Source organism: Zalophus californianus, chromosome 17 (assembly GCF_009762305.2).
Source record: "Zalophus californianus isolate mZalCal1 chromosome 17, mZalCal1.pri.v2, whole genome shotgun sequence".
Taxonomy (NCBI): Eukaryota; Metazoa; Chordata; class Mammalia; order Carnivora; family Otariidae; genus Zalophus; species Zalophus californianus.
This window is the reverse complement of record NC_045611.1, coordinates 10283804-10304008: the sequence shown is the minus strand read 5'-3', so window position 1 is coordinate 10304008 and position 20205 is coordinate 10283804. Positions and strand designations below refer to the sequence as shown.

General features: G+C 42.4%; 1 protein-coding gene across 1 annotated transcript in view; it reads right to left on the bottom strand.

The window, feature by feature from the left end:
- ADAMTS18 (ADAM metallopeptidase with thrombospondin type 1 motif 18) overlaps window positions 1-20205 on the bottom strand; it is a 77605-nt gene that overhangs the window by 11895 nt on the left and 45505 nt on the right. The window contains exons 16-18 of the mRNA XM_027617410.2: window positions 8511-8652; window positions 5788-5914; window positions 2505-2709 (exon numbers count right to left, since the gene is read on the bottom strand). Of these exons, the coding sequence (XP_027473211.1) occupies window positions 2505-2709; window positions 5788-5914; window positions 8511-8652 (474 nt within the window). The remainder of the gene's footprint in view (window positions 1-2504; window positions 2710-5787; window positions 5915-8510; window positions 8653-20205) is intronic.

Below are 20205 nucleotides of genomic sequence, written 5' to 3'. Positions count from 1 at the left end.
CTCCACAGCACCCATGATTACTGGGAGAATGGTACAGGGCCTGCTTTTTGGGTGTAACGGTGGCTTGCTCTCTGACACGAGCCTGAATTGGTCTGGGCACTTGGCTAAGGAGGATTATTGTGCGTCTGACAGGAAGTATAATAGAAATAGATGCACACATAAAATAGCAAGAGACCGTGACATTGATAAAAATGGGTGCAGGGTGTCCAATTCTTGTTCCTACCCATCTGCTGCCTGGGGGGTGGGCTCTGTGCTAACTATAGGGGAAGAAAGAAAGAAGTACTCGGTGAATTCTGTAAATGAACCTGCTTGATGGGCCACTCCTGCAGTCTTACTTTCTTGCCTTTCCCAAGAACTCCTTGAAACAGATTGGGGGCGGGGCAGGGAGAGGAGCGTCTCCTCGCTTTCAGATGAGTAGTTAAAAACTTGTCAGGTAGCTTGGAAGCTGTAGGCTCCCGGTCTGGATCTGCCCTCAAGGGACACGTCCCCTCCCTGGCCTTGGTTTCTGAGCAGACGGGAGCCTTATGAGAGGTGCCCCTCTTGCCTTGGCTCTTTGTCAACATGCAAACATCTGGGCACAATTCCAAGCCTCCTCCAAGGATCAACATGACTTCTGGCTCTTCACATCCTTAAGGGAGAGGGATGATGGGGATGATATTATCATAATCTGCAAACCACAGCAGCAGAGAACATTTCTGTAATGCCTTCCATGTGATGAGGCATGCCTGCTGACTTGTATCCACAACCTTCTACCAACGCTCTGAGACCACTGCTACTGTCCAGTTCTCCAGAAGGGCCATCTGAGACTCGGAGCTTAGAGAACTTGACCAAGATCAAACAGACGTTACGTAGTGAAGATGGGCGGACAAGTTTGTCTGGTATCGGGTGGGGGGAGGTACCGCTAAAGCATACCATCATTCATTCACATTCAAAATTTCCAAATGGTTGACCCTTCTTCAGGAGAATTCTTATTTTATGTTTTCCTGGTTTTTTCCCGTTTTTTAAATTATTATTTAAGAATGATGAGTCATTTTAAAATTGCTTCCCAGAGGGTTTCAGAGACATGGTCTCTAAGGGAAGAATAGGTTGAGGTAACAAAGTTTGAGGGACTCTTTTCAAATTTGTCAGGAAGATGTTCCCAAAAGGACACATTTGGTCTTAGTAAACAACGAAACAAAAAACCAAGGACATAAAATACTCTCTCAAAATATTTCCATGTCAAATTTGGGGCAAACTCTGAACCAAAGCTCCTTTTCATGAGGTCACATTTGGAACTGCTCGGCCCCCCAAATCTTTTCCCCATGCCTACCACACACATTTGGCTAAAACAGCCCTTTGAATTTTCCTCTTGTAAAGTGTACCTCCTTACTTGCAGAAAAAGAGACCGGACATAACACCATATCCTATTTAGATTGATCTTCTGCTATAAATTATGTTCCTTCATTTTAAAGCATACCAATGCATGTCAAAGATACCCTTTCCCACTGCTAGCTCCTTATTCCCCTACCAGAGTTGTAACATTAAAAAAAAAAAAAAAATCTCATGTCCTATAATTTAAAAAAAAGCTTTGATCTGAACTCCACTGGGGACGTGGCAGTACACTGCGATCCTTAATCAGAAATCAATGCTCCAGGATAATGTCCCCTAAAGGAAAGCATGGCAGAAATGTGATCGCGGACTTCTCCCTGGCTTCACAGCTCAGGTGATGGAACCCCTGCCTCTTTTTGATGATTCCATGAAACTGGCTTGACCTCCGTGGTTTAGCAGAGGCTGCGCTACCACAGAGCAGAATTCTCACCGTCAGCACGTCTTGGACCAGATAAATCTCTGTTTCAGGGAGCCGTCCCTGACACCGTAGGATGTTTCTCTCTACCCAACAGATGCCCATAGCATCATTCCTCCATGTTGGGACAGTGAAAAGCTTCCAGACACCACCTGAGAGGACCTTTGACAAACCCAGCCCCCGCTGAGCACCTCAGGGCTGTGAATGGCGGGTAGGTGTGTGCCTCTTCTGACTTTATAACTTTCTACCTTTCACTGGGAGTTTGTGATGCTAGGAAACTTTATACCCGACTCCCCTCTGGATCCCTCCAACACCACGGCTCTTTCCCCTGAAGCAAGAGTTGAATATCCTTCCTACGCCACTTTTTGTATTTGTGTTTTCTATTTGCTTTAGAGAATTCAGTAGCCCTTTCGTCTGCCAATCCACTGACACTCAAATCCTTCCTAGCTGGGCTCGTGAATCTAGCCTCAATGGCCCCCAAACTCTACTTTCTAGACTTCAAAGGAAGACTCTGAGCTGTGATGCAGGGGTTTCCAATTTGCAGGTTGCATAAAAATCACAAAAATTACAAATTAAAATGCCTCGTCACATTAACTCAGTGTGATTCCCGGGAAAGCATCAATAGCTGAGTGCCTCATGGAGAGCAAGGACACCACCCGTTTTTGCCACCGTCTTTGTCCAGAAGGAACAAGGCTCATGACTCCAAGTCTTGCCCAGTTACCTGAGACCAGGGTCCAAGGCTCCATTCCGGTGGGCAGGCATGGCTGTTGCAGGCTTGCACCTGTGTGGGTGTGCTCACTGGGCAGAGAGAATGCAACACCGCTTCTTCCTTCTGGAAGGGCTTCTTCTGGACACACTGGATCTTCCTGCTCTGCTGGCCCCCCGCACACGACCGGCTGCACACACTCCATTCGCCCGGCTTCCAGCTTGCAGTGAAAAACCAGAATTACTTCCAGTGAGGCTGAGGATTTGCATCATCCCTTCCAAAGCAGTTACTGTATAAGCTTTAAGCACCTGATGAAAGCCTTGTATTGATTTTAGAACCAATAAGGGCGATTCCTAGCAACTATTTGTCTATGGGTTTCAAAGCCTATGTGAATGGGGTCCAGTGCGAGGGAGTCACATTTAATCAGCACACAGTTCTGGGCAAAAACACATTCCTGCTCTCTGCAAGGGAAGAAATATGTGCCATTTGGAAACCTGAGCGATTCATTCATTTGGCCAAATCTACTGGGATCTTCTTTTGTGCCATGGACTCTCCTAGGCATCGGGGTTGGAAAAATGGACGAGGCAATGTTCTTTCCATTAAGGAGCCTACAACACAGTGATGAGGTGGATATGTGAACAAATAAGGACAATACTATGGGATGATTGCTATAATAGATGTTAATACAAAGTACGGTCATGAGACTGAGGGAAGAATGATCAATGGGAGAGGAGGGGGGTGCACACGCATCACACATGCCTGCAGGAGGGAACGGCCCCTTCAGCAGTGGTCTTACAGAAACTATTTCTAAGGAGGCAGTTCCCCCAACTATTCTGGTTATTCTTCAACTTCATGGATGAATTAGAGATACAACCTCACATTCTTTATGGAAGGATTGCCAGACCACATTTTTCAAGGTGTTCTGAGACTTGGTGTGCATGTGAATGAACCTACTAATCCTTTCCAACGACTGCGTTTGACCAACTGATAACCTAGGATTGGAAGGCCTGGCATAAAGATCCCCCAGAGATGACCTTACGCGTTTCAGTCGTAGGAGCAATGTCTAAGACTGGTTTACCAGTAGTCTAAATCTCATTTCAAGAAATAAGACCTGAGACCAAATACATTTTTTGTTTTACGTTTGCATTTCTGCCACCTTTACCAGTCCTGTAATTTTCTCCCCTGGTTTCCCCCACCAGCCTGATGTGTGAAGTTAAAAACCTTTCCTTTCGTCCAGAGAACGTGGCACATGAGTTCTAGATGATGTTGTTCTAAAACACTGCATAATTCATATTCTTTTAAAGAAAAAGAATATAAAATAGAATAATTCCTTATTTGTGTAATTATTTGTGTCTTGTAAGATGTAAAGGAAACATATTTATGAGATGATTGATTTCACCATTTTCCTATAAAGATGGCATTTTGTCTAACCAATTCATTCAACAAGTATGTTGAATCTGTTAAAGTACAGAAAGAGCACACCAGGTAGCCCTTTGGCATGCCAGGCATGGTTCTGCATCCTTGGGCTCCAGGCTTACTCCCCATCTGTCCTCAGTCCCTAGCAACCCCACCTCAGAGCCCAGCTCCTACACTGTCCATTTCCGGCCCCCTGCTTTTTTGTACATGCCCTCTTCATAGCACATATCTCACCACCTCTCAATTACTTCCTTACACACCCCTCTTTTCCCCTTGATTGTGAGTTCACTGGTGGCACGAAGTACAAGTTCTCTGGATCCACACTGTCAGCCCAAGGCTGGCATCCAGTAGGTGCATACAACATGCTTGTTGCATGGGAAGATAACGGAGTTAGATGGGATGGACTCCTTTGTCCTTCTAACTCGAATAACCTAAGGCCTTATTTCCAGTATATGTCCCTGAAGGTCCCATTATTCCAACAGAAAATACAAAGATATAAATGATAAGGTGGAGAAGAAAGGAAGGGAGCAACGGATCCTGCCTGTTCCACCCCTCCAACCCTGCAGTCATTGTGAGGGCTGTTCTGTTTTTAAATAGCCAGTAACTGGTTACTGCACAGTATTATTTCCACACAGGGTCATCACAGAAGTTCTAGAAGTCAGGCACAAGCTAGGCTCTCTCCCTTTTCTTGGATGGACATATGAAGGGAGTCTGTTTCTTTGCTTGGCAGAAATAGCCAACAATGGGAAGGAGGCTTAAAATCACAAAACATCAGCTTGCCATTCAAGCGGACTCACAATTACACACACACACACACACACACACACCACACCATCTAAAGAAGACATTACTCCACAAGCGTCAATAACACTGTCTGGTAATCATATCTTAGAGCCACTGGATATCTTTTAGAATCAGATATTTCTTAGCAAAATGGGAAAATCCATGGAAGCCCACCAAATTTCTTTCTACTCTTTGTGTTCAGGACACAGCTGGTTCCAGATTCTTGGAGACAAACGAGGCAGACAACAGGGCATACAGGATTGGTGAACAGCTGAAGCCCCAAACAATGAGGACAACTGCACTATTACAAGGAAAAAAAGGCATGTATGTGTCTAAAAAGATGGTGCAATATAATTGCATCACCACAAAGCAAATACTACTTATTAAGATGATCTGAATCATTAGGGAACACAACACTGCTTTAGAAGGAACTCTGCCGATTCTCTATAAATACATCTGGCAGAAGATAAATCACACACAAGACTCCATTCGGCTGGGAAGATTACTTAAAATTAGCATTCAAACAATAGTGTGGCTAAAATCCATCCCCAAAGCACACCCGCCGAGCTCCCCATAGAGTGCCATCATCAGAAGCGGATTACCACTTGGCCTCTACCTCTTGCTTTTCATTTTGTGTCTTGCTACTGTGTAATTTGCATTTGGGGTTTCATGGTCTGCATAGTCTTATGATTTTTAAATTCTTGGATGACTATATGAAAGTTAAGCACGCAACTACATGTAAATCTAACTAATATGGGATTTTGTATTATTTAAATATCTGTTTCATTTAGTTCACAGGAGGCTCTATGTAACGATCAAAAAATAAAAAAATAAAATAAAAAAAAAAAGATACCTTCAAACCCCAAGGTTAGGTTTGCAATGCTGGAGTCAAATGAATGTCTAAAGCAAATCTGTGTTTTTCCAGTTATGTATTTTAACCTCAATTGTCTTCTTTTCTCTGTTACTTTTTTTGGGCATTCTCCTTCTCTCTGGGTCACTTGTGAGCAGAAGCACCAGCAGTGGGTTTTAGTTTTCTCATATCAACAAGAAGAGCATGCAAGTACACCTATTACCAGAAAGACATTTCCAGATGACTTACTAAGCAGGGCAGGAGAAAGCATTGCATATTTTGGGTTCAGTTGCTGGCTTGGTTCTTGCATTGCAGAACGAGGAACTGACTTGAGCGTTTTGATCTCGTAAGCAAATGGCCTTTACACTTATGTAACCTAATAAGACATCAAAAGTTACAAAGTGAAAATTACAGATAACCAATTCAATTTCAGTTCCAAGCGCAGCTTCACTTACCAGGGTTCTGATGTCTTACCCAAGATACAGAATCTAAATACGGTGTTGAGAACACCTCCTATCTGCAACTAATTTGAATCCCATTTCCCCCCGAGATAATAGTTTTCATATCTTAACTTGAATGTGTAGCTTCTTAGTTTTCAAGACCACTACGGATTCTTGAACCATGAAGTGATAAATAGAACCTTTTGAAAACAGGGTGGCTATACAGGGGAACAGCCCACAAACTTGAACTCACATTGCATCCATCTACTGGAAAATGTTCTTCAAAGAAAAACCTTTGGTAAATTATGTGTGGAAACTCTAATATCCTACTTTTCCATGAAGCATCTTCTACTTCCCTAAGAAACAGATATAAACAAAAAGCTGAACTCTCTGAATAGGGATTCATATCTGTCAGCTAGGACTCAGGGCTTTTGGTTTTTTGCTTTAGTGACACTTAATGCCTGGCTTGCAATGTTCGTCTCCGGACTTCTCATCAGAAGCACGTATTTTTTGTGTGTGTGAATAATTTTGTCTGTCCCCTCTCCAAATAGGAATGCTGCCGCCTCTGTGAATTCTGTTTCTTTATATTTACATGGTACTTTTCCTTAAAATGGAATCTGAGAAACAATCAAAAGTTACTCCTGTGATAATGATTAGGTGAAGGAGGTGTACCTGGAGGAGGCACTTACCAAACACTGGGATTCCCTAAAGTTAATCGTTTACTTCCATTTATTCATTTCGACTCTCCTCCTCATATGCCTTGGACACACTATGGTCTGGAAGTCACATGAAGGGACCGCTAAATCAAGGCAAGGGGAGGATCCCACAATGCACTTCTCCAGCATCCTCCCTTTGGCTGGACTCATTCGCCATAAATGGAAAATGGATTGAATCTCTTTCCTTCCCAAAGAACAGTGCTCTCCCTGGAATACCAGGAAGTTATTGCAGATGATCTCAAAAAGCATTGGATACATGAAAAACTGCTTGTAATTTAAGTGAAAAGGAGCATATTGTAAACATGTATCAATAGCATGGTTTCTGTGCAGTAAAAAAATAATATAAAATGTGTGGGCGTGTCTGAGCACATCTAATACACGTGTCTTTATATTTGCATAAGAAAGTGATAGAATGACACAGACAAAAGTATTAACATTGGCATGTGCTGATTAAAGGATTAGGGAAAATTATTTTTCTTCTGCATAGCATATTGCCTTTAAAATGTGTATTACAAAAAATGTATTACTTTTTTGGTAATTTTACATTTTCTTTAAGTTTAACTAACATACAGTGTTGTATTAGTTTCGGGCGTACAGTATAATAACTCAACAATGCTATGCGTTCCTAAGGGCTCAGCATGATACATGTGCTCTGAATCCCCTTTATTTGTTTCTATAAAAATGTATTGCTTTTCAAGTATTTAGTTTTTCTCAAGTATTTAATATATTTAACAAAGAAGTATTCCCTTGTGTTTTGTTAATTAGCATGAACACCTGAAGAAGTCTTATAGACTGAAGAATTTCTTCGTTTTCTGTATTTCTGCCCTCTGTGTCTGGTTCAAGATGCCCCACTGTGCTTAGGGAGATGGACACGGTTGGGAAACCCACTGTTACCAGATGCTCTGATAATGAGAGAATGTGTGGCCGACCTCCGCGCTTCAGTTTTATGGATCCATTTATAGATTTTCATTCTTCTTCTCATAGGGGCCAGGGTAACAAAGACTGACTTACACACAAATGTATGATATTTTTGGATCTCAATAAAATGCTTGCCTTCTACTCACTGAGAGGATAGTTGTTTTTCCCTCCCTTACGAGGGTGATTTCTCAGATTTACCACACTTCCCTCCTGAGAGAGACTTTGCTGGCCTCGCCCCTGAGGGGATGGAATGACACAATACCCGCATTTCAGACAGACATCTTACGTTTGCCTTGCGCCTGTTCTCTCTGGTTTAGACCCTCCCTGCCTCAAGCCTCAGTGGGAGGTTCTTACCAACAGAAAAGTCAGGATAGGGAGAAACTAAACTGTAAGCTGAAAAGAAAAATATAAATAAGCAGGTATTTTGTCAGGGCGCCTGGGTGGCTCAGTTGTTTAAGCGACTGCCTTCGGCTCGGGTCATGATCCTGGAGTCCCGGGATCGAGTCCCGCATCAGGCCCCACATCGAGCTCCCTGCTCGGCAGGGAGTCTGCTTCTCCCTCTGACTCTCCCCCCTCTCGTGCTCTGTATCGTTATCTCTCTCAATAAATAAATAAAAATCTTTAAAAAAACACCCAGGTATTTGTCTATTTTGCCCCATAAATTCAGATAGATAACTTCTGAGTCCTGGTTATGAATGACTTGAATTTTCTGAGACTTGGTTCCTTTCTACATAGGAAAATCCTTAAAGAGGACAATAATATTTGCTTTTTACAGGGATGGTTCCCATAAAAGACAGTTCTTTTGTTGCTTATTTAAATCATACAACGTAAAGAGGTCTGAGATTGAAGAACCTGTTTTAAGAAGAGACTTGGAAGGTAGAATTGGAAAATCAACTACCTCCACCACAAGAGACGGAGCACGGAGACTGCACTGTGGTCCAGGCATGGCTGTGCCTTTTTGAGGCTGGCTGAGTTCCATTCGTGACCTTGGGAAGTGCATACTTCCAAGCTATTCCCGGATTCTTGCCTTGCATCAGGACCTGGACAGCACAGGTACAGACCAGAGGGGAAGAGACAGGTCAGACCCTGGAATTCCAAAAATCTCACCGAACATTTTAAAGATATTTGTATGACATTTTGACCTTAAACTTGGCTCACGCCATTGTTCCCAAGTGTGTTTTATGTTGATTTCAAGTTTTCCCTTGATACTTTAAAATGTGTATTTCCATATCATCAAAGCTGTGATTTAGATGGATGCCAAATAGGGAAACATGATAACTTTTGCTATAAGCCCACTACCCTCAACTCTATGTATATCCATTAATAAAGCAAAAAAAATATTTTTTTACAATATATTGAAGGCAGTAAGGTTATATTATGAGGTCTCGACCTTCCCATTAAACTTGAAAGCCTAGCATGGTACTAACACAGTGGTGCCTCGCAGATAATGGTTGAAACTGAATCTACGTATATATATTTTTTTTCATTTTTCATTTTTTTATTTATTTTATGTTAGTCACCATACATCATTAGTTTTTGATGTAGTGTTTCATGATTCATTGTTTGCATATAACATCCAGTGCTCCATGCAGTACGTGCCCTCCTTAATACCCATCACCGGGCTAACCCATCCCCCCACCCCCCTCCCCTCTAGAACCCTCAGTTTGTTTCTCAGAATCCACAGTCTCTCATGGTTCGTCTCCCCCTCCGATTCCCCCCCCCTTTCATTTTCCCCTTCCTACTATCTTCTTTTTTTTAACATATATTATTTGTTTCAGGGATACAGGTCTGTGATTCAGCAGTCTTGCACAATTCACAGCGCTCACCATAGCACATACCCTCTCCAATGTCTATCACCCAGCCACCTCATCCCTCCCACCCCCCACCACTCCAGCAACCCTCAGTTTGTTTCCTGAGATTAAGAATATGTATTTTTAAGATTTATGCTGGGCCACAATTTACAATCCTTCTCCTGGGTGCCAGTAGAAGCTGGGCACGAGGGAGGTGCTCCAAAAACCACAGAATACCCCGCTCGGAGTTACCTATCATCAATTTTAGAATCCAAGGAATTCCAGTTGGATTTCCAAAGAGAATGTGTCTGTCAGTTTTGGACCAGGATGAACAGATATGACAAAAAGATAGGACCAGAAGTCGGGGTTGCTAATGTGTGTACTGGAATGGATTGAATCTCCAAGGGACTTAGGACACATGAAAAGATGCTCAACATCACTGATCATCAAGGAAATACAAATCAAATTACAATGAGATACCACCTCAAACCGGTCAGAATGGCTAAAATCAACAACACAAGAAACAACAGGTGTTGGCGAGGATGGGGAGAAAGGGGAAGGAACCCTACTGCACTGCTGGTGGGAATGCAAGCTGGTGCAGCCACTGTGGAAAACAGTATGGAGGTTCCTCCAAAAGTTAAAAAGAGAGCTGCTCTATGATCCAACAGTTGCACTATTATTTACCCCAAGAATACAAAATTCAAAGGGATACATGCACCCCGATGTTTATAGCAGCATTATCTACAAGAGCCACATCGTGGAAACAGCCCAAGTGTCCATCAATAGATGAACGGATAAAGAAGATGTGGTGTATATATATATATACACACACACACAATGGAATATTATGCAGCCATCAAAAGTAATGAAATCTTGCCATTTGCAATGACGTGGATAGAGCTAGAAAATCTTATGCTAAGTGAAATGAGTCAGTCAGAGAAAGACAAATACCATACGATCTCACTCTTATGTGGAATTTAAGAAACAAATGAGCACAGGGGGAAAAGTGAGAGAGAGGGGCAAGCCAAGAAACAGAGTCTTAACTCTAAAGAACAAACGGAGGGTTACCAGAGGGGAGGTGGTGGTGGTGTTGGGGGGGGGTGAAACAGGTGATGGGGATTAAGGGGTGCACTTGTCCTGATGAGCATGGGGTGATGTATGGAAGTACTGAATCCCTATATTGTATACCTGAAACCAATTATTACACTGTATGTGCACTAACTGGAATTTGAATAAAAACTAAAAAAAAAAAAGGACAAGAACTCAGGATAAATCTGACCCTATAACGTCTGGCCACTAACATAAGAGCAATCATTTACTGGCATGTCCCACATGTCAGGCCCTCTGCTGGGTATTTTCTAGGCATTATCTCAAAACATTCCTATAACAACTCTTCAACATAGCTGCTCATTTTCTCCCTGGAAGAAAACTGACAAAGAAGTTGTACAGGATCACACAGGTGACTCTTGAATAAGCTTACAATAGAATGTAGGACCGCGAGCCAAATGTGCCTAAATATTGCAATCTATCACCTTGTCTTTGGGGCAAACATTATTTGTCTCCCTTCCTGATGCTCTCTTTTCTTAAGTATTGCTTTTCCTTTTTTCCTCTTCTTTTAATCTCAAACATGAGTATAAATAGCTGTTTCTCTCCCGCCCCATGAGTCTTGTGGAAAATTCTTTACCACTAGGACTAGGCATTCATGCCCCAAAAGCAAAGCAGATTTCCAGTTAAAAATAGGAAGCCCCGGCTCTTTCTCTGTCTGGTGGGATTCCACTTCAATTAGGGCTGCGTGGGTGGCAGCTATTCAAGGACCTTCATTATACTAACCACTGCTCAGGATACTACAAAATGGTTTCCACTTTGCTGTTAGTTTCAGCGTCTCCAGGAATATTATGGCTTACTCTGAAGATTCCATGGTGTGAACATCGTTTGTTGTACAACAAAATGAATACTTGGTGCCTCCCAGAAACAACCAACATCCTGACAGATGGGGCTTTGTTCCCTTCACCCCCATCCAAAACAAAACACAACAGGTACCATTTAATAGTACCATTAAAATGGACAAATGCCAAATTCTCCTTAGTCACCAACAAAAACCTCAAAATCAAGGTCCTAGAGGTCTTACTTTTGAAGACCTTTCTAGTCTCTTTCTTCTTTTTATAGCTATGTCATACAACTCTCCTTGATATTAAGTACACAATTGAGAGTTTTACTCACAATCACACCAGAATTTTGAGAGAGGTTTTACATTCTGAAAAGAATCTTGAAGCTCATTGCTATTTCAACTCAATTTCCCCTTCAATTAAAGTGGTATCTCGTATATGTGACACCTTGTGTTTCTGTTTTCTTTGTGCCATATCCCTTTTAGCGGAATCTCTTTGTACCGAGATCTCACAGGGAGGGAATAATGCAGTGCACCTGCCCACGTGTGGCAGTAAAACATGGGTGAAGCACATGGAGTTGTAGTGAGCAATAACACTCAGGAGGCAGGATGATTTTATAACACATGATGTATCACACATGTGTGTAAGGGAGACAAGTTCAAGTGTTAAGCATGATAGAGAAAGAAATCCACTCACTTCTCTCCACTTCCTAAGACAACCCCATTCTCTCCCACTCAAACTAGATCCTGACTTCGACTACCACAGGGCAAACGGATCCCCAGTGGAAGTGCACAAAAAACTGAAAATATTACTTCTTGCCTTTTGAGTTTGAAAGACTTCCATTCTGGTGATTTGAGAGGGACCTAACACACTTTCAACGGGCGTTGAAAATATGTTCTTTCACCTTTTAGAGAGACTCTAGAACTTAAGCCATATGTGGCCTGTGGTTTCTCTGTAAAACATTTTAAAATGTTGCTGTGAACAGCAGGAGGTGTTTAGGGGGAAAAAATTAAGCACATCAAAGTGTCATTACTATTAAACAAAACCAATCAATATGTCAAGTGTCCCTCAGGCTCCGGTAAAGCTAGCCATAGAGAATTATCAATGCTACCAATAAGAAGAGAATTTACACAATCTCCCCCGTGAAAGTTCTTTCTGCATCTCTACTCACACGCTCCAGCTCTCCTCCTCTTACCCACAAGGCCTGGCCCTAGCTCCTGTTTGGTCCAGGTTCTCCACTCTGCTCCAGATTCCACCTGTCTCATCCACCTAAGGACACCACTACTGGTGCTGCCCCCTTATCTTGAGCGCTACTGAAATGTCCCTATTAGATCTTTCCCATCAGCATCCAAGCACGCTGTTATCTATCTCCTCTTAAGAAAATCTCCACACATGGGGGATCCACCTCCACACATCCCTCCAGCTCATACCCCAATTCACTGATTCGTTTTAGAGCAAAAATCTCTGAAAGAGTTGTCTTTACTCTCTGTCTCCATATCTTTTCTCATTCACCCGTGATCCTTCTGGATCAGGCGCCCCCCCCCCCCCCCGCCAACACATCACCGAAACCGCTCTTTCAAGGGCACCCTGCCGTATCCAAGGGTTGATGGGCCTCGTCTTACTGGATACAATCGATCACTTCCCCCTTGCTTTGCCACCCGAAGCCCATTCTCTCAGTTCTTTTCCTGCCCCACAAAACTTCATTCCTAATTTCTTTGGCTGAATCCTCCTCATTTCCTAACTATTCATTATCAAAGTGCCCTCCAACCCCTTGACCTCTCGTTTATTTACACACACTTCTTCATGTGATTTCATCCAGTGCTCTGATTTTAAGTACAATCCACACGCTGGCCACTCCCAAATTCATCACTCCACACCATGTTTTCCAAGAGAACATTCTACAACCCTGATCGTGTACTATAATCCCACGTTGCCGCATACAGTAGCCACAAGCCACATGCGGCTACTGAGCATAGCATATTACTGTGACTAAATAAACCTTTACATTTAATTTGACTCTAAACCTAAATAACCATGTGTGGATAGTGGTTGCCCTATAGGGCAGCAGAGCTGGAGATGAAACCCATCTTCTGAGGTCCATATTCACACATTCAGCTGCCTACGGAGCATCTCTACTGGAAGTTTTAAAAGGCGTATCAACATACAACACTGAACTCACAATTCTCCCTGTAACATGTTCTTCTCAATCTCATGTGATGGCAACCAATCCTTCCAATCGTGCAGGCCAAGATAAAAAGTTGGAAGCACCCCATCTCCTTTTTCTCACACCCTGCATCTAACCAACCAGGAAATGGGCTTCTCTCACGTCCAGTGTACCTCCAAAGACCGTTTGTCTTCCACTGTGTCCGTCGCCACTGTTGTTTCCCTGGTCTAAGCTATGCTCATCACCTCTTCTGATTTCCATGCTCACGGCGCTCTAGGGATGAGGAGAAGCCACATTCTCCAGTAGAGGAAATAAGGCCGCCCCATTTAGTATTATAATAATCATTTGCTGACAATTACTAAAGGGATGAAAATCCCCTAGAACCTGCAAAGGAAAATCAAATGCTGCTGTGAAATTTGGGGTGGGGGGGGGAAGGAGAGGGCAGATCACATGACTCCCCAAAGAAGCTCTGCACCTGTCATTTAATGCATAAAGTATCTTGGCGATAATTTCTGCCAAAAGGCCACAAAACAACCAACAGAATTTAAGTTTTCTTTGAGGATTTCTATTCCCCTCAAAGGGGCAAACTTGTATATTGAGTTTCCCACCTACTTTCCCTCACAGTTTAAACAAAAATATGTAAGGATCCTCTGAAGGGTAAAATTTTTTTTTTAAAGATTTTACTTATTTATTTGACAGAGAGAGACATAGCGAGAGAGGGGGACACAAGCAGAGGGAGTGGGAGAGGGGGAAGCAGGCTTCCCGCGGAGCAGGGAGCCCGATGCGGGGCTCGATCCCAGGACCCTGCGATCATGACCTGAGCTGAAGGCAGACGCTTAACGACTGAGCCACCCAGGCGTCCCAAGGGTAAAATTTTTTTTAATTTAAAAGATTTTTATTTAAATTCCAGTTAGCATACAGTATAATATTAGTTCCAGGTGTACAATACAGTGATTTAGCACGTCCATACGTCACCCGGTGCTCAACCTGACAAGCGCCCCCTTTCGTCCCCATCACCTACTTCAGCCACCCTCTACCACCCACCCGTCTCTCTTCTGGTTACCACAGGTCGTTCTCTATAGTTAAGACTCTGTTTCTTAGTTTGCCCCTCTTTTTCACCCTGTTTGCCCGACTGTTTTGTTTCTTAAATTCTACCTATAAGTGAGATCATATGGTATTTGCCTTTTTCGAATGGACTCATTTCGCGTAGCACAAGATTTTCTAGCTCCATCCGTGTCATTGCAAATGGCAAGATTTCATTCTTTCTTAAGGCTGAGCAATATTTCATTGTATGTATATACCACCTGTCTCTTATCCATTCATCAATCGATAGACACTTAGGCTGTTGCCATAATTTGGCTATTGTAGATAATGCTGCTATAAATACCAGGGGTTGTGTATCCCTTTGAATTAATATTTTTGTATTCTCTAGGTAAAGAGTGGTTCTATTTTTAACTTTTTGAGGAACCTCCGTAATGTCTTCCACAGTGGCTGCACCAGTTTGCATTCGCACCATCCTTGCCAAGACCTGCTGTCTCTTGTGTCGTTGATCTTAGCCATTCTGACTGGTGTGAGGTGGTATCTCATTGTAGTTTTGATTTGTATTTCCCTGACGATCAGTGAGGTTGAGCATCTTTTCGTGTGTCTATTGGCTATCTACATGTTTTCGTTGGAGAAATGTGTGTTCATGTTTTCTGTCCATTTTTAAATTGGATTATTTGGTTTTAGGGGGTTGAGTTGTATGACTTTTCAAGTATATTTTAGATACTAACCCTTTTTCAGAGATGTCATTTGCAAATATCTCCGATTCAGCAGGCTGCCTCTAAGTTTTGTTGATTGTTTCCTTCACTGTGCAGAAGTTTTTTATTTTGATGTAGTCCCAAAAGTTTATTTCTGCTTTTGTTGCCCTTGGCTCAGGAGACATATCAAAAAAGATGTTGCTATGGCCAATGTCAAAGAAGTTCCTGCCTGTGACTGGCTTCAGGTCTCACATTTAGGTCTTTAGTCCATTTTGAATCATTCTTTTGCATGTTGCCATCCAGTTTTCCCAACACCATTTGCTGAAGAGACTGTCTTTGTAGCATTGGATGTTCTTCCCTGCTTTGTTGAAGATTAATAGACCATATAGTTGTGGCTTCATTTCTGGGTTTTCTATTCGTTCCATTGATCTATGTGTCTATTTTTGTGCCAGTACCATACAGTTTTGTTTGTTATAGTTTTGTAATATAACTTGAAGTCCAGAATTGTGATGCCTCCAGCTTTGCTTTTTTCAAGATTGCTTTGGCTATTCAGGGTCTTTCCATACCACTTTATATGTTCCATACACATTTTAGGATTGTTTATTCTAGCTCTGTGAAAAACGCTGTTGGTATTTTAACAGGGCTTGCATTAAATGTGTGGATTGTTTTGGGTGGTACAGACATTTAAACAGTATTTGTTATTCCAATCCATGAGCATGGCATGTCTACTCCTTTCTGTCATCTTCAATTTCTTTCATCAGCATTTTATAGTTTTCAGGGTACAGGTCTTTTACCTCTTTGGTTAGGCTTAGTCCTTAATCTTATGATGTTTGGTGCAATTATAAATGGAAATGATTCCTTAATTTCTCTTTCTACTGCTTCATTATTGGTGTATAGAAATGCAACAGATTTCTGTATGTTGATTCTGTATCCTGTGACTTGACTGAATTCATGTCTCAGTTCTAGCAGTTTTTGGGGGGAGTCCTTAGGGTTTTCTATATATAGTATCATATGGAAGTTTTACTTCTTTCTTGCTGATCTGAGTGCCTTTTCTTTCTTTCTTTCTGTTGTCTGACTACTGTGGCTAGAACTTCCAAGTACTATGTTGAATAACAGTGGTGAGAGTAGACATCCTGCTCTTGTCCTGATCGTAAAGAAAAAGCTCTCAGTTTTTCCCCATTTAGGATGATATTGGCTGTGGGTTTTTCATATATCATCGTTAGTATGTTAAGTCATGTTCCCTCTAACCCTGCTTTGTTGAGGGCTTTTAACCATGAATGGATGTTGTACTTTGTCAAATGCTTTTTCAGTGTCTATTGAAATGATCCCATGGTTCTTATTCTTTCTTTTATTAATGTGATGTGTCATGTTGATTGATTTGCAAATATTAAACCACTCTTGCAAACCAGGAATAAATCCCACTTGATCGTGGTGAATGATTTTTTACAATGTTTTGTTGGATTCAGTTTGCTAGTATTTTGTTGAGGATTTTTGCATTTACCTCTCAGAGATATTGATCTGTAGTTCTCTTTTTTAGTGAGGTCTTTATCTAGTTTTGATGCCAAGGTAATGCTGGCCTCATAGAATGAATTTAGAAGTCTTCCTTCTTTTTCTATTTTTTGGAAGAGATTGAGAAGAATAAGTATTAATTTGAAGAGTAAAATTCTTGAGCTAAAAGTAGAAACAGAGCAAGCAGATTTGATTCCAAGAAGGCAACTAATCTATTTCATATTATCAAAGTAATAAGTTTACTCAGCCAGCCAAAGCAAGAAGAATAACTTACACAATTTACTATAAATATTCACAAGATTATATGATGTATTCATATAATATATGGCATATAGGACATATCATTTATATTTTGTTTGCTGAACACATTAATGCATTCAGTGAGCACATAAATGAATAAAAGATTCTCAACTCTAAAAAATGAAATGACTTAAGGCTTGACTATAATGTCTACGTAGCTATAAATTCACATGCAGAGTTGTGTGCACAATCACGTAGGCTGAAAGACAATATTTGTATAAACCAGCCGAAAGCTGATTTAAGAGTCTAACATCAGCTCATACAGGCCTCTGAAAGGCAGTAATTATTTAAACAAATAGACATCAAGGCCAAGTATATAAAAGATGAGTATTTGCCAATTATAACACAGTATTTGCTTCTCAATGATAATTAAGGTATTCTTTGCCCTTTTCTTTATCCTGTAATGAGAAGCAAAGTGACCAAGAACAGAATACACAGCAATCATCTTGTCTCTCACTCTCTGATGCTTGCAAATAGTCAATCCTCTGGAAACAGGTTGTCTGCTCAGCCAATAGAATCTCTGTTGGTCACTCTTTCACCCTGTTCTCAAAAAGATAGGATTTTGTTAAAAAAAAAAAAAAATCAATCCTACCCTAAAGAATGGCTACCTAAATTGTGGGGCCTGATGCAAAACGAAAACACAAGGCCCCCTGTTTAAAAAAAAATTATTGGGATGCCTGGGTGGCTCAGTCAGTTGAGCGTCTGCCTTCAGCTCAGGTCATGATCCCAGGGTCCTGGGATTGAGCCCAGGATCGGGCTCCCTGCTCAGCGAGGAGTCTGCTTCTCCCTCTCCCTCTGCTGCTCCCCCCGCCCATGCTCTCTCTCACTCAGTCTCTCAAATAAATAAACAAAATCTTAAAAACATTATTAAGAATTTCAAGTTAGTGACAGCAGAGCATTAGACTGAACAGAGTCCTTCTGAGCATGAGGCTTTGTGGACGTTGCAGGCCCGGACATTAAGGTTGTCACCTGCACCAGTTTTAAGACGCAATTTTAGACTTTCCAAATTCTAAATGACCTGTGGTCTAACACCGATATCACCCGCCCTTCCTATACGGAGACAATAGCCTCTGGTCAGGTGGGCCTGCACCTAAGGACGTCAGTGTGACCCTGGCCATCCCTTTGATCACAGACTCTCCCACCTGCACCTGGAGAGCAGGAGCATGATGTGTGGTAACCACACAGCTGAGACTCCGGCTGCCCCCATGAACGCTGAGGAACACGGCCGGGACAAGGGGCAATGTGAACCTGATCATTCCTGCCACTCACATCTATTTCAAAGCATTTTCAGTGACCTTGTCGAAAGCAGTCAGTAACTGTTCTTGGCTTTATTGGAGAACGCAGATGCCCTCCGGGTCCTGGGAATGCCCCCCGCCCCACCGCGCCCCCCCCCCCCCGCCAGCCGCGGCACGAGGATCACAATTCTGTTTCTGAGCCACCCCACACTGCATGTCAGCCTGCACGGCGAGCTGGTAAATGCACACATTTAGAGAGCCCGCCAGCAATTCAGTCCACTTAACTGGACTTAGTCCAGAGAATTTTCCAGCCAACTGGCACTGGGTCTCTAATTTACAGCTGACAAGCAACCTCCATAACTACTTCCAGGTCCTTAGTAGAACTGTTTAATGTCTACCTCTAACACACGAACCACCTGACTTCAGACACAACATTCAACAGCTTTGACCGCAGGGTGCAGAGTTATAAAATTTACAGCTTCTTAAGTTGGAAAACCACAGACGGACTGGAGTCTACCAACTGCCCTCCGAAGGAGGGGGGGTTTCAGTTTCTGCTTAGGGCACACAAAGTTAAAACAAAGGACACATTGAGTCATCTTGGGTAAACGCCTCTCTTTCTTTTGCTCCCCCTTTTAATTTTTAATGTTATAAATGCCTTCTATAAACTATAATGCCTATATATGCATTGTAAACTATAAATGCCTTCAGTTTTGTATTTTTTTTAATTTAAGGCCTTTATTTTTTTAATTTTTTAAAATACTTATTTGAGAGAGAGAGAGAGAATTGGAGGGGAAGGACAGAGGGAGAGGGTCAAGCACACACCATGCTGCACATGGAGCCCCACGTGGGGCTCGATCTCAGGACCGAGAGGTCACCACCCCAGCGGAAATTAAGCCACCCAGACAACCCTCATTTCGGGCCTTAAAAAAAAAAAAAAAAAAAGTTGTCTGAATTCTCCCAAGTAAATCAAAGAGTTACAGATAGGCTTTAAGGACAGGCCTTTTAATTAATGTAAGCTAGAAAGCTTGTTTCTTGTCCTCAATAACGTATTTGACTGCTTTGAAATAACAGCAATGCTTGTTGTAGTTATTGCATGCCAAAGGATTGTACATGCATCGTCTCATTTAAAGTTGATAACGATATCATGAGGAAGACTGAGTGCTATTCTTCCCCCAGTACTCTAGATGAATAAACCCATGACAGGGGCACTAGCTAGCTAGTTAAGTAGCAACACTGGGACTCAAGTCTCTGATACTGTCTGACTCCAAAACTTGACATCTTATCTCTTACCACACCCTTTCTCCAACTCTGAAACACAATGCCAGGGACCATACTTTAAAATACTAAAGATGGTACGAGCCATGGGAAGTATTCTACCACTGGGATTCAACAGTGTGCCATCGCATTTTACCTTGCGCTTTGGGTTCAGACCTGGCACTTGTATTTCTTGACTGTGCTAAGGTCTGGTTTAAGCATAGGTGACTTTTGATCTCCTCAATCTATTTCCCCCCCCCCACCCCGGGTTTATTTAGAGGTTTTACCAAACCCGCTGTTGTGACAACTGAAACAGGATAGGCTTTGTAGACTGGCCCTTCTGGACAAACTGTGACTTGAGTGCACAGGACCTCACATGTCGAGTAACACTCAGGAAAGGGACAGCTCGGTGGTGTGGAGTCATGTTTTTGTAAGGTGCTGTGATTTCTGGAAGCCCCCCGTGATGTCACAAGTCTGCCCATTGTCTCGGCCTTCTTGTTTGCTTCCAGGCTGGAAGGACACACCCAGGGATCAGCAGAACTGTGACTGGGCTGGGCTCCCCGGAAATGCATCTATTAGGCAGCTTCAAAGGTGGGGGTGGACACCCTGAGCCCCGCCCTCATTCCTCGGAGTTTAATGAAGAGAAATAAATAGTGCTCTCCCACCCGTCACTCAAGTATTTGCCATGAATCAACTGGGGTGGGGGGTGGGGAGAG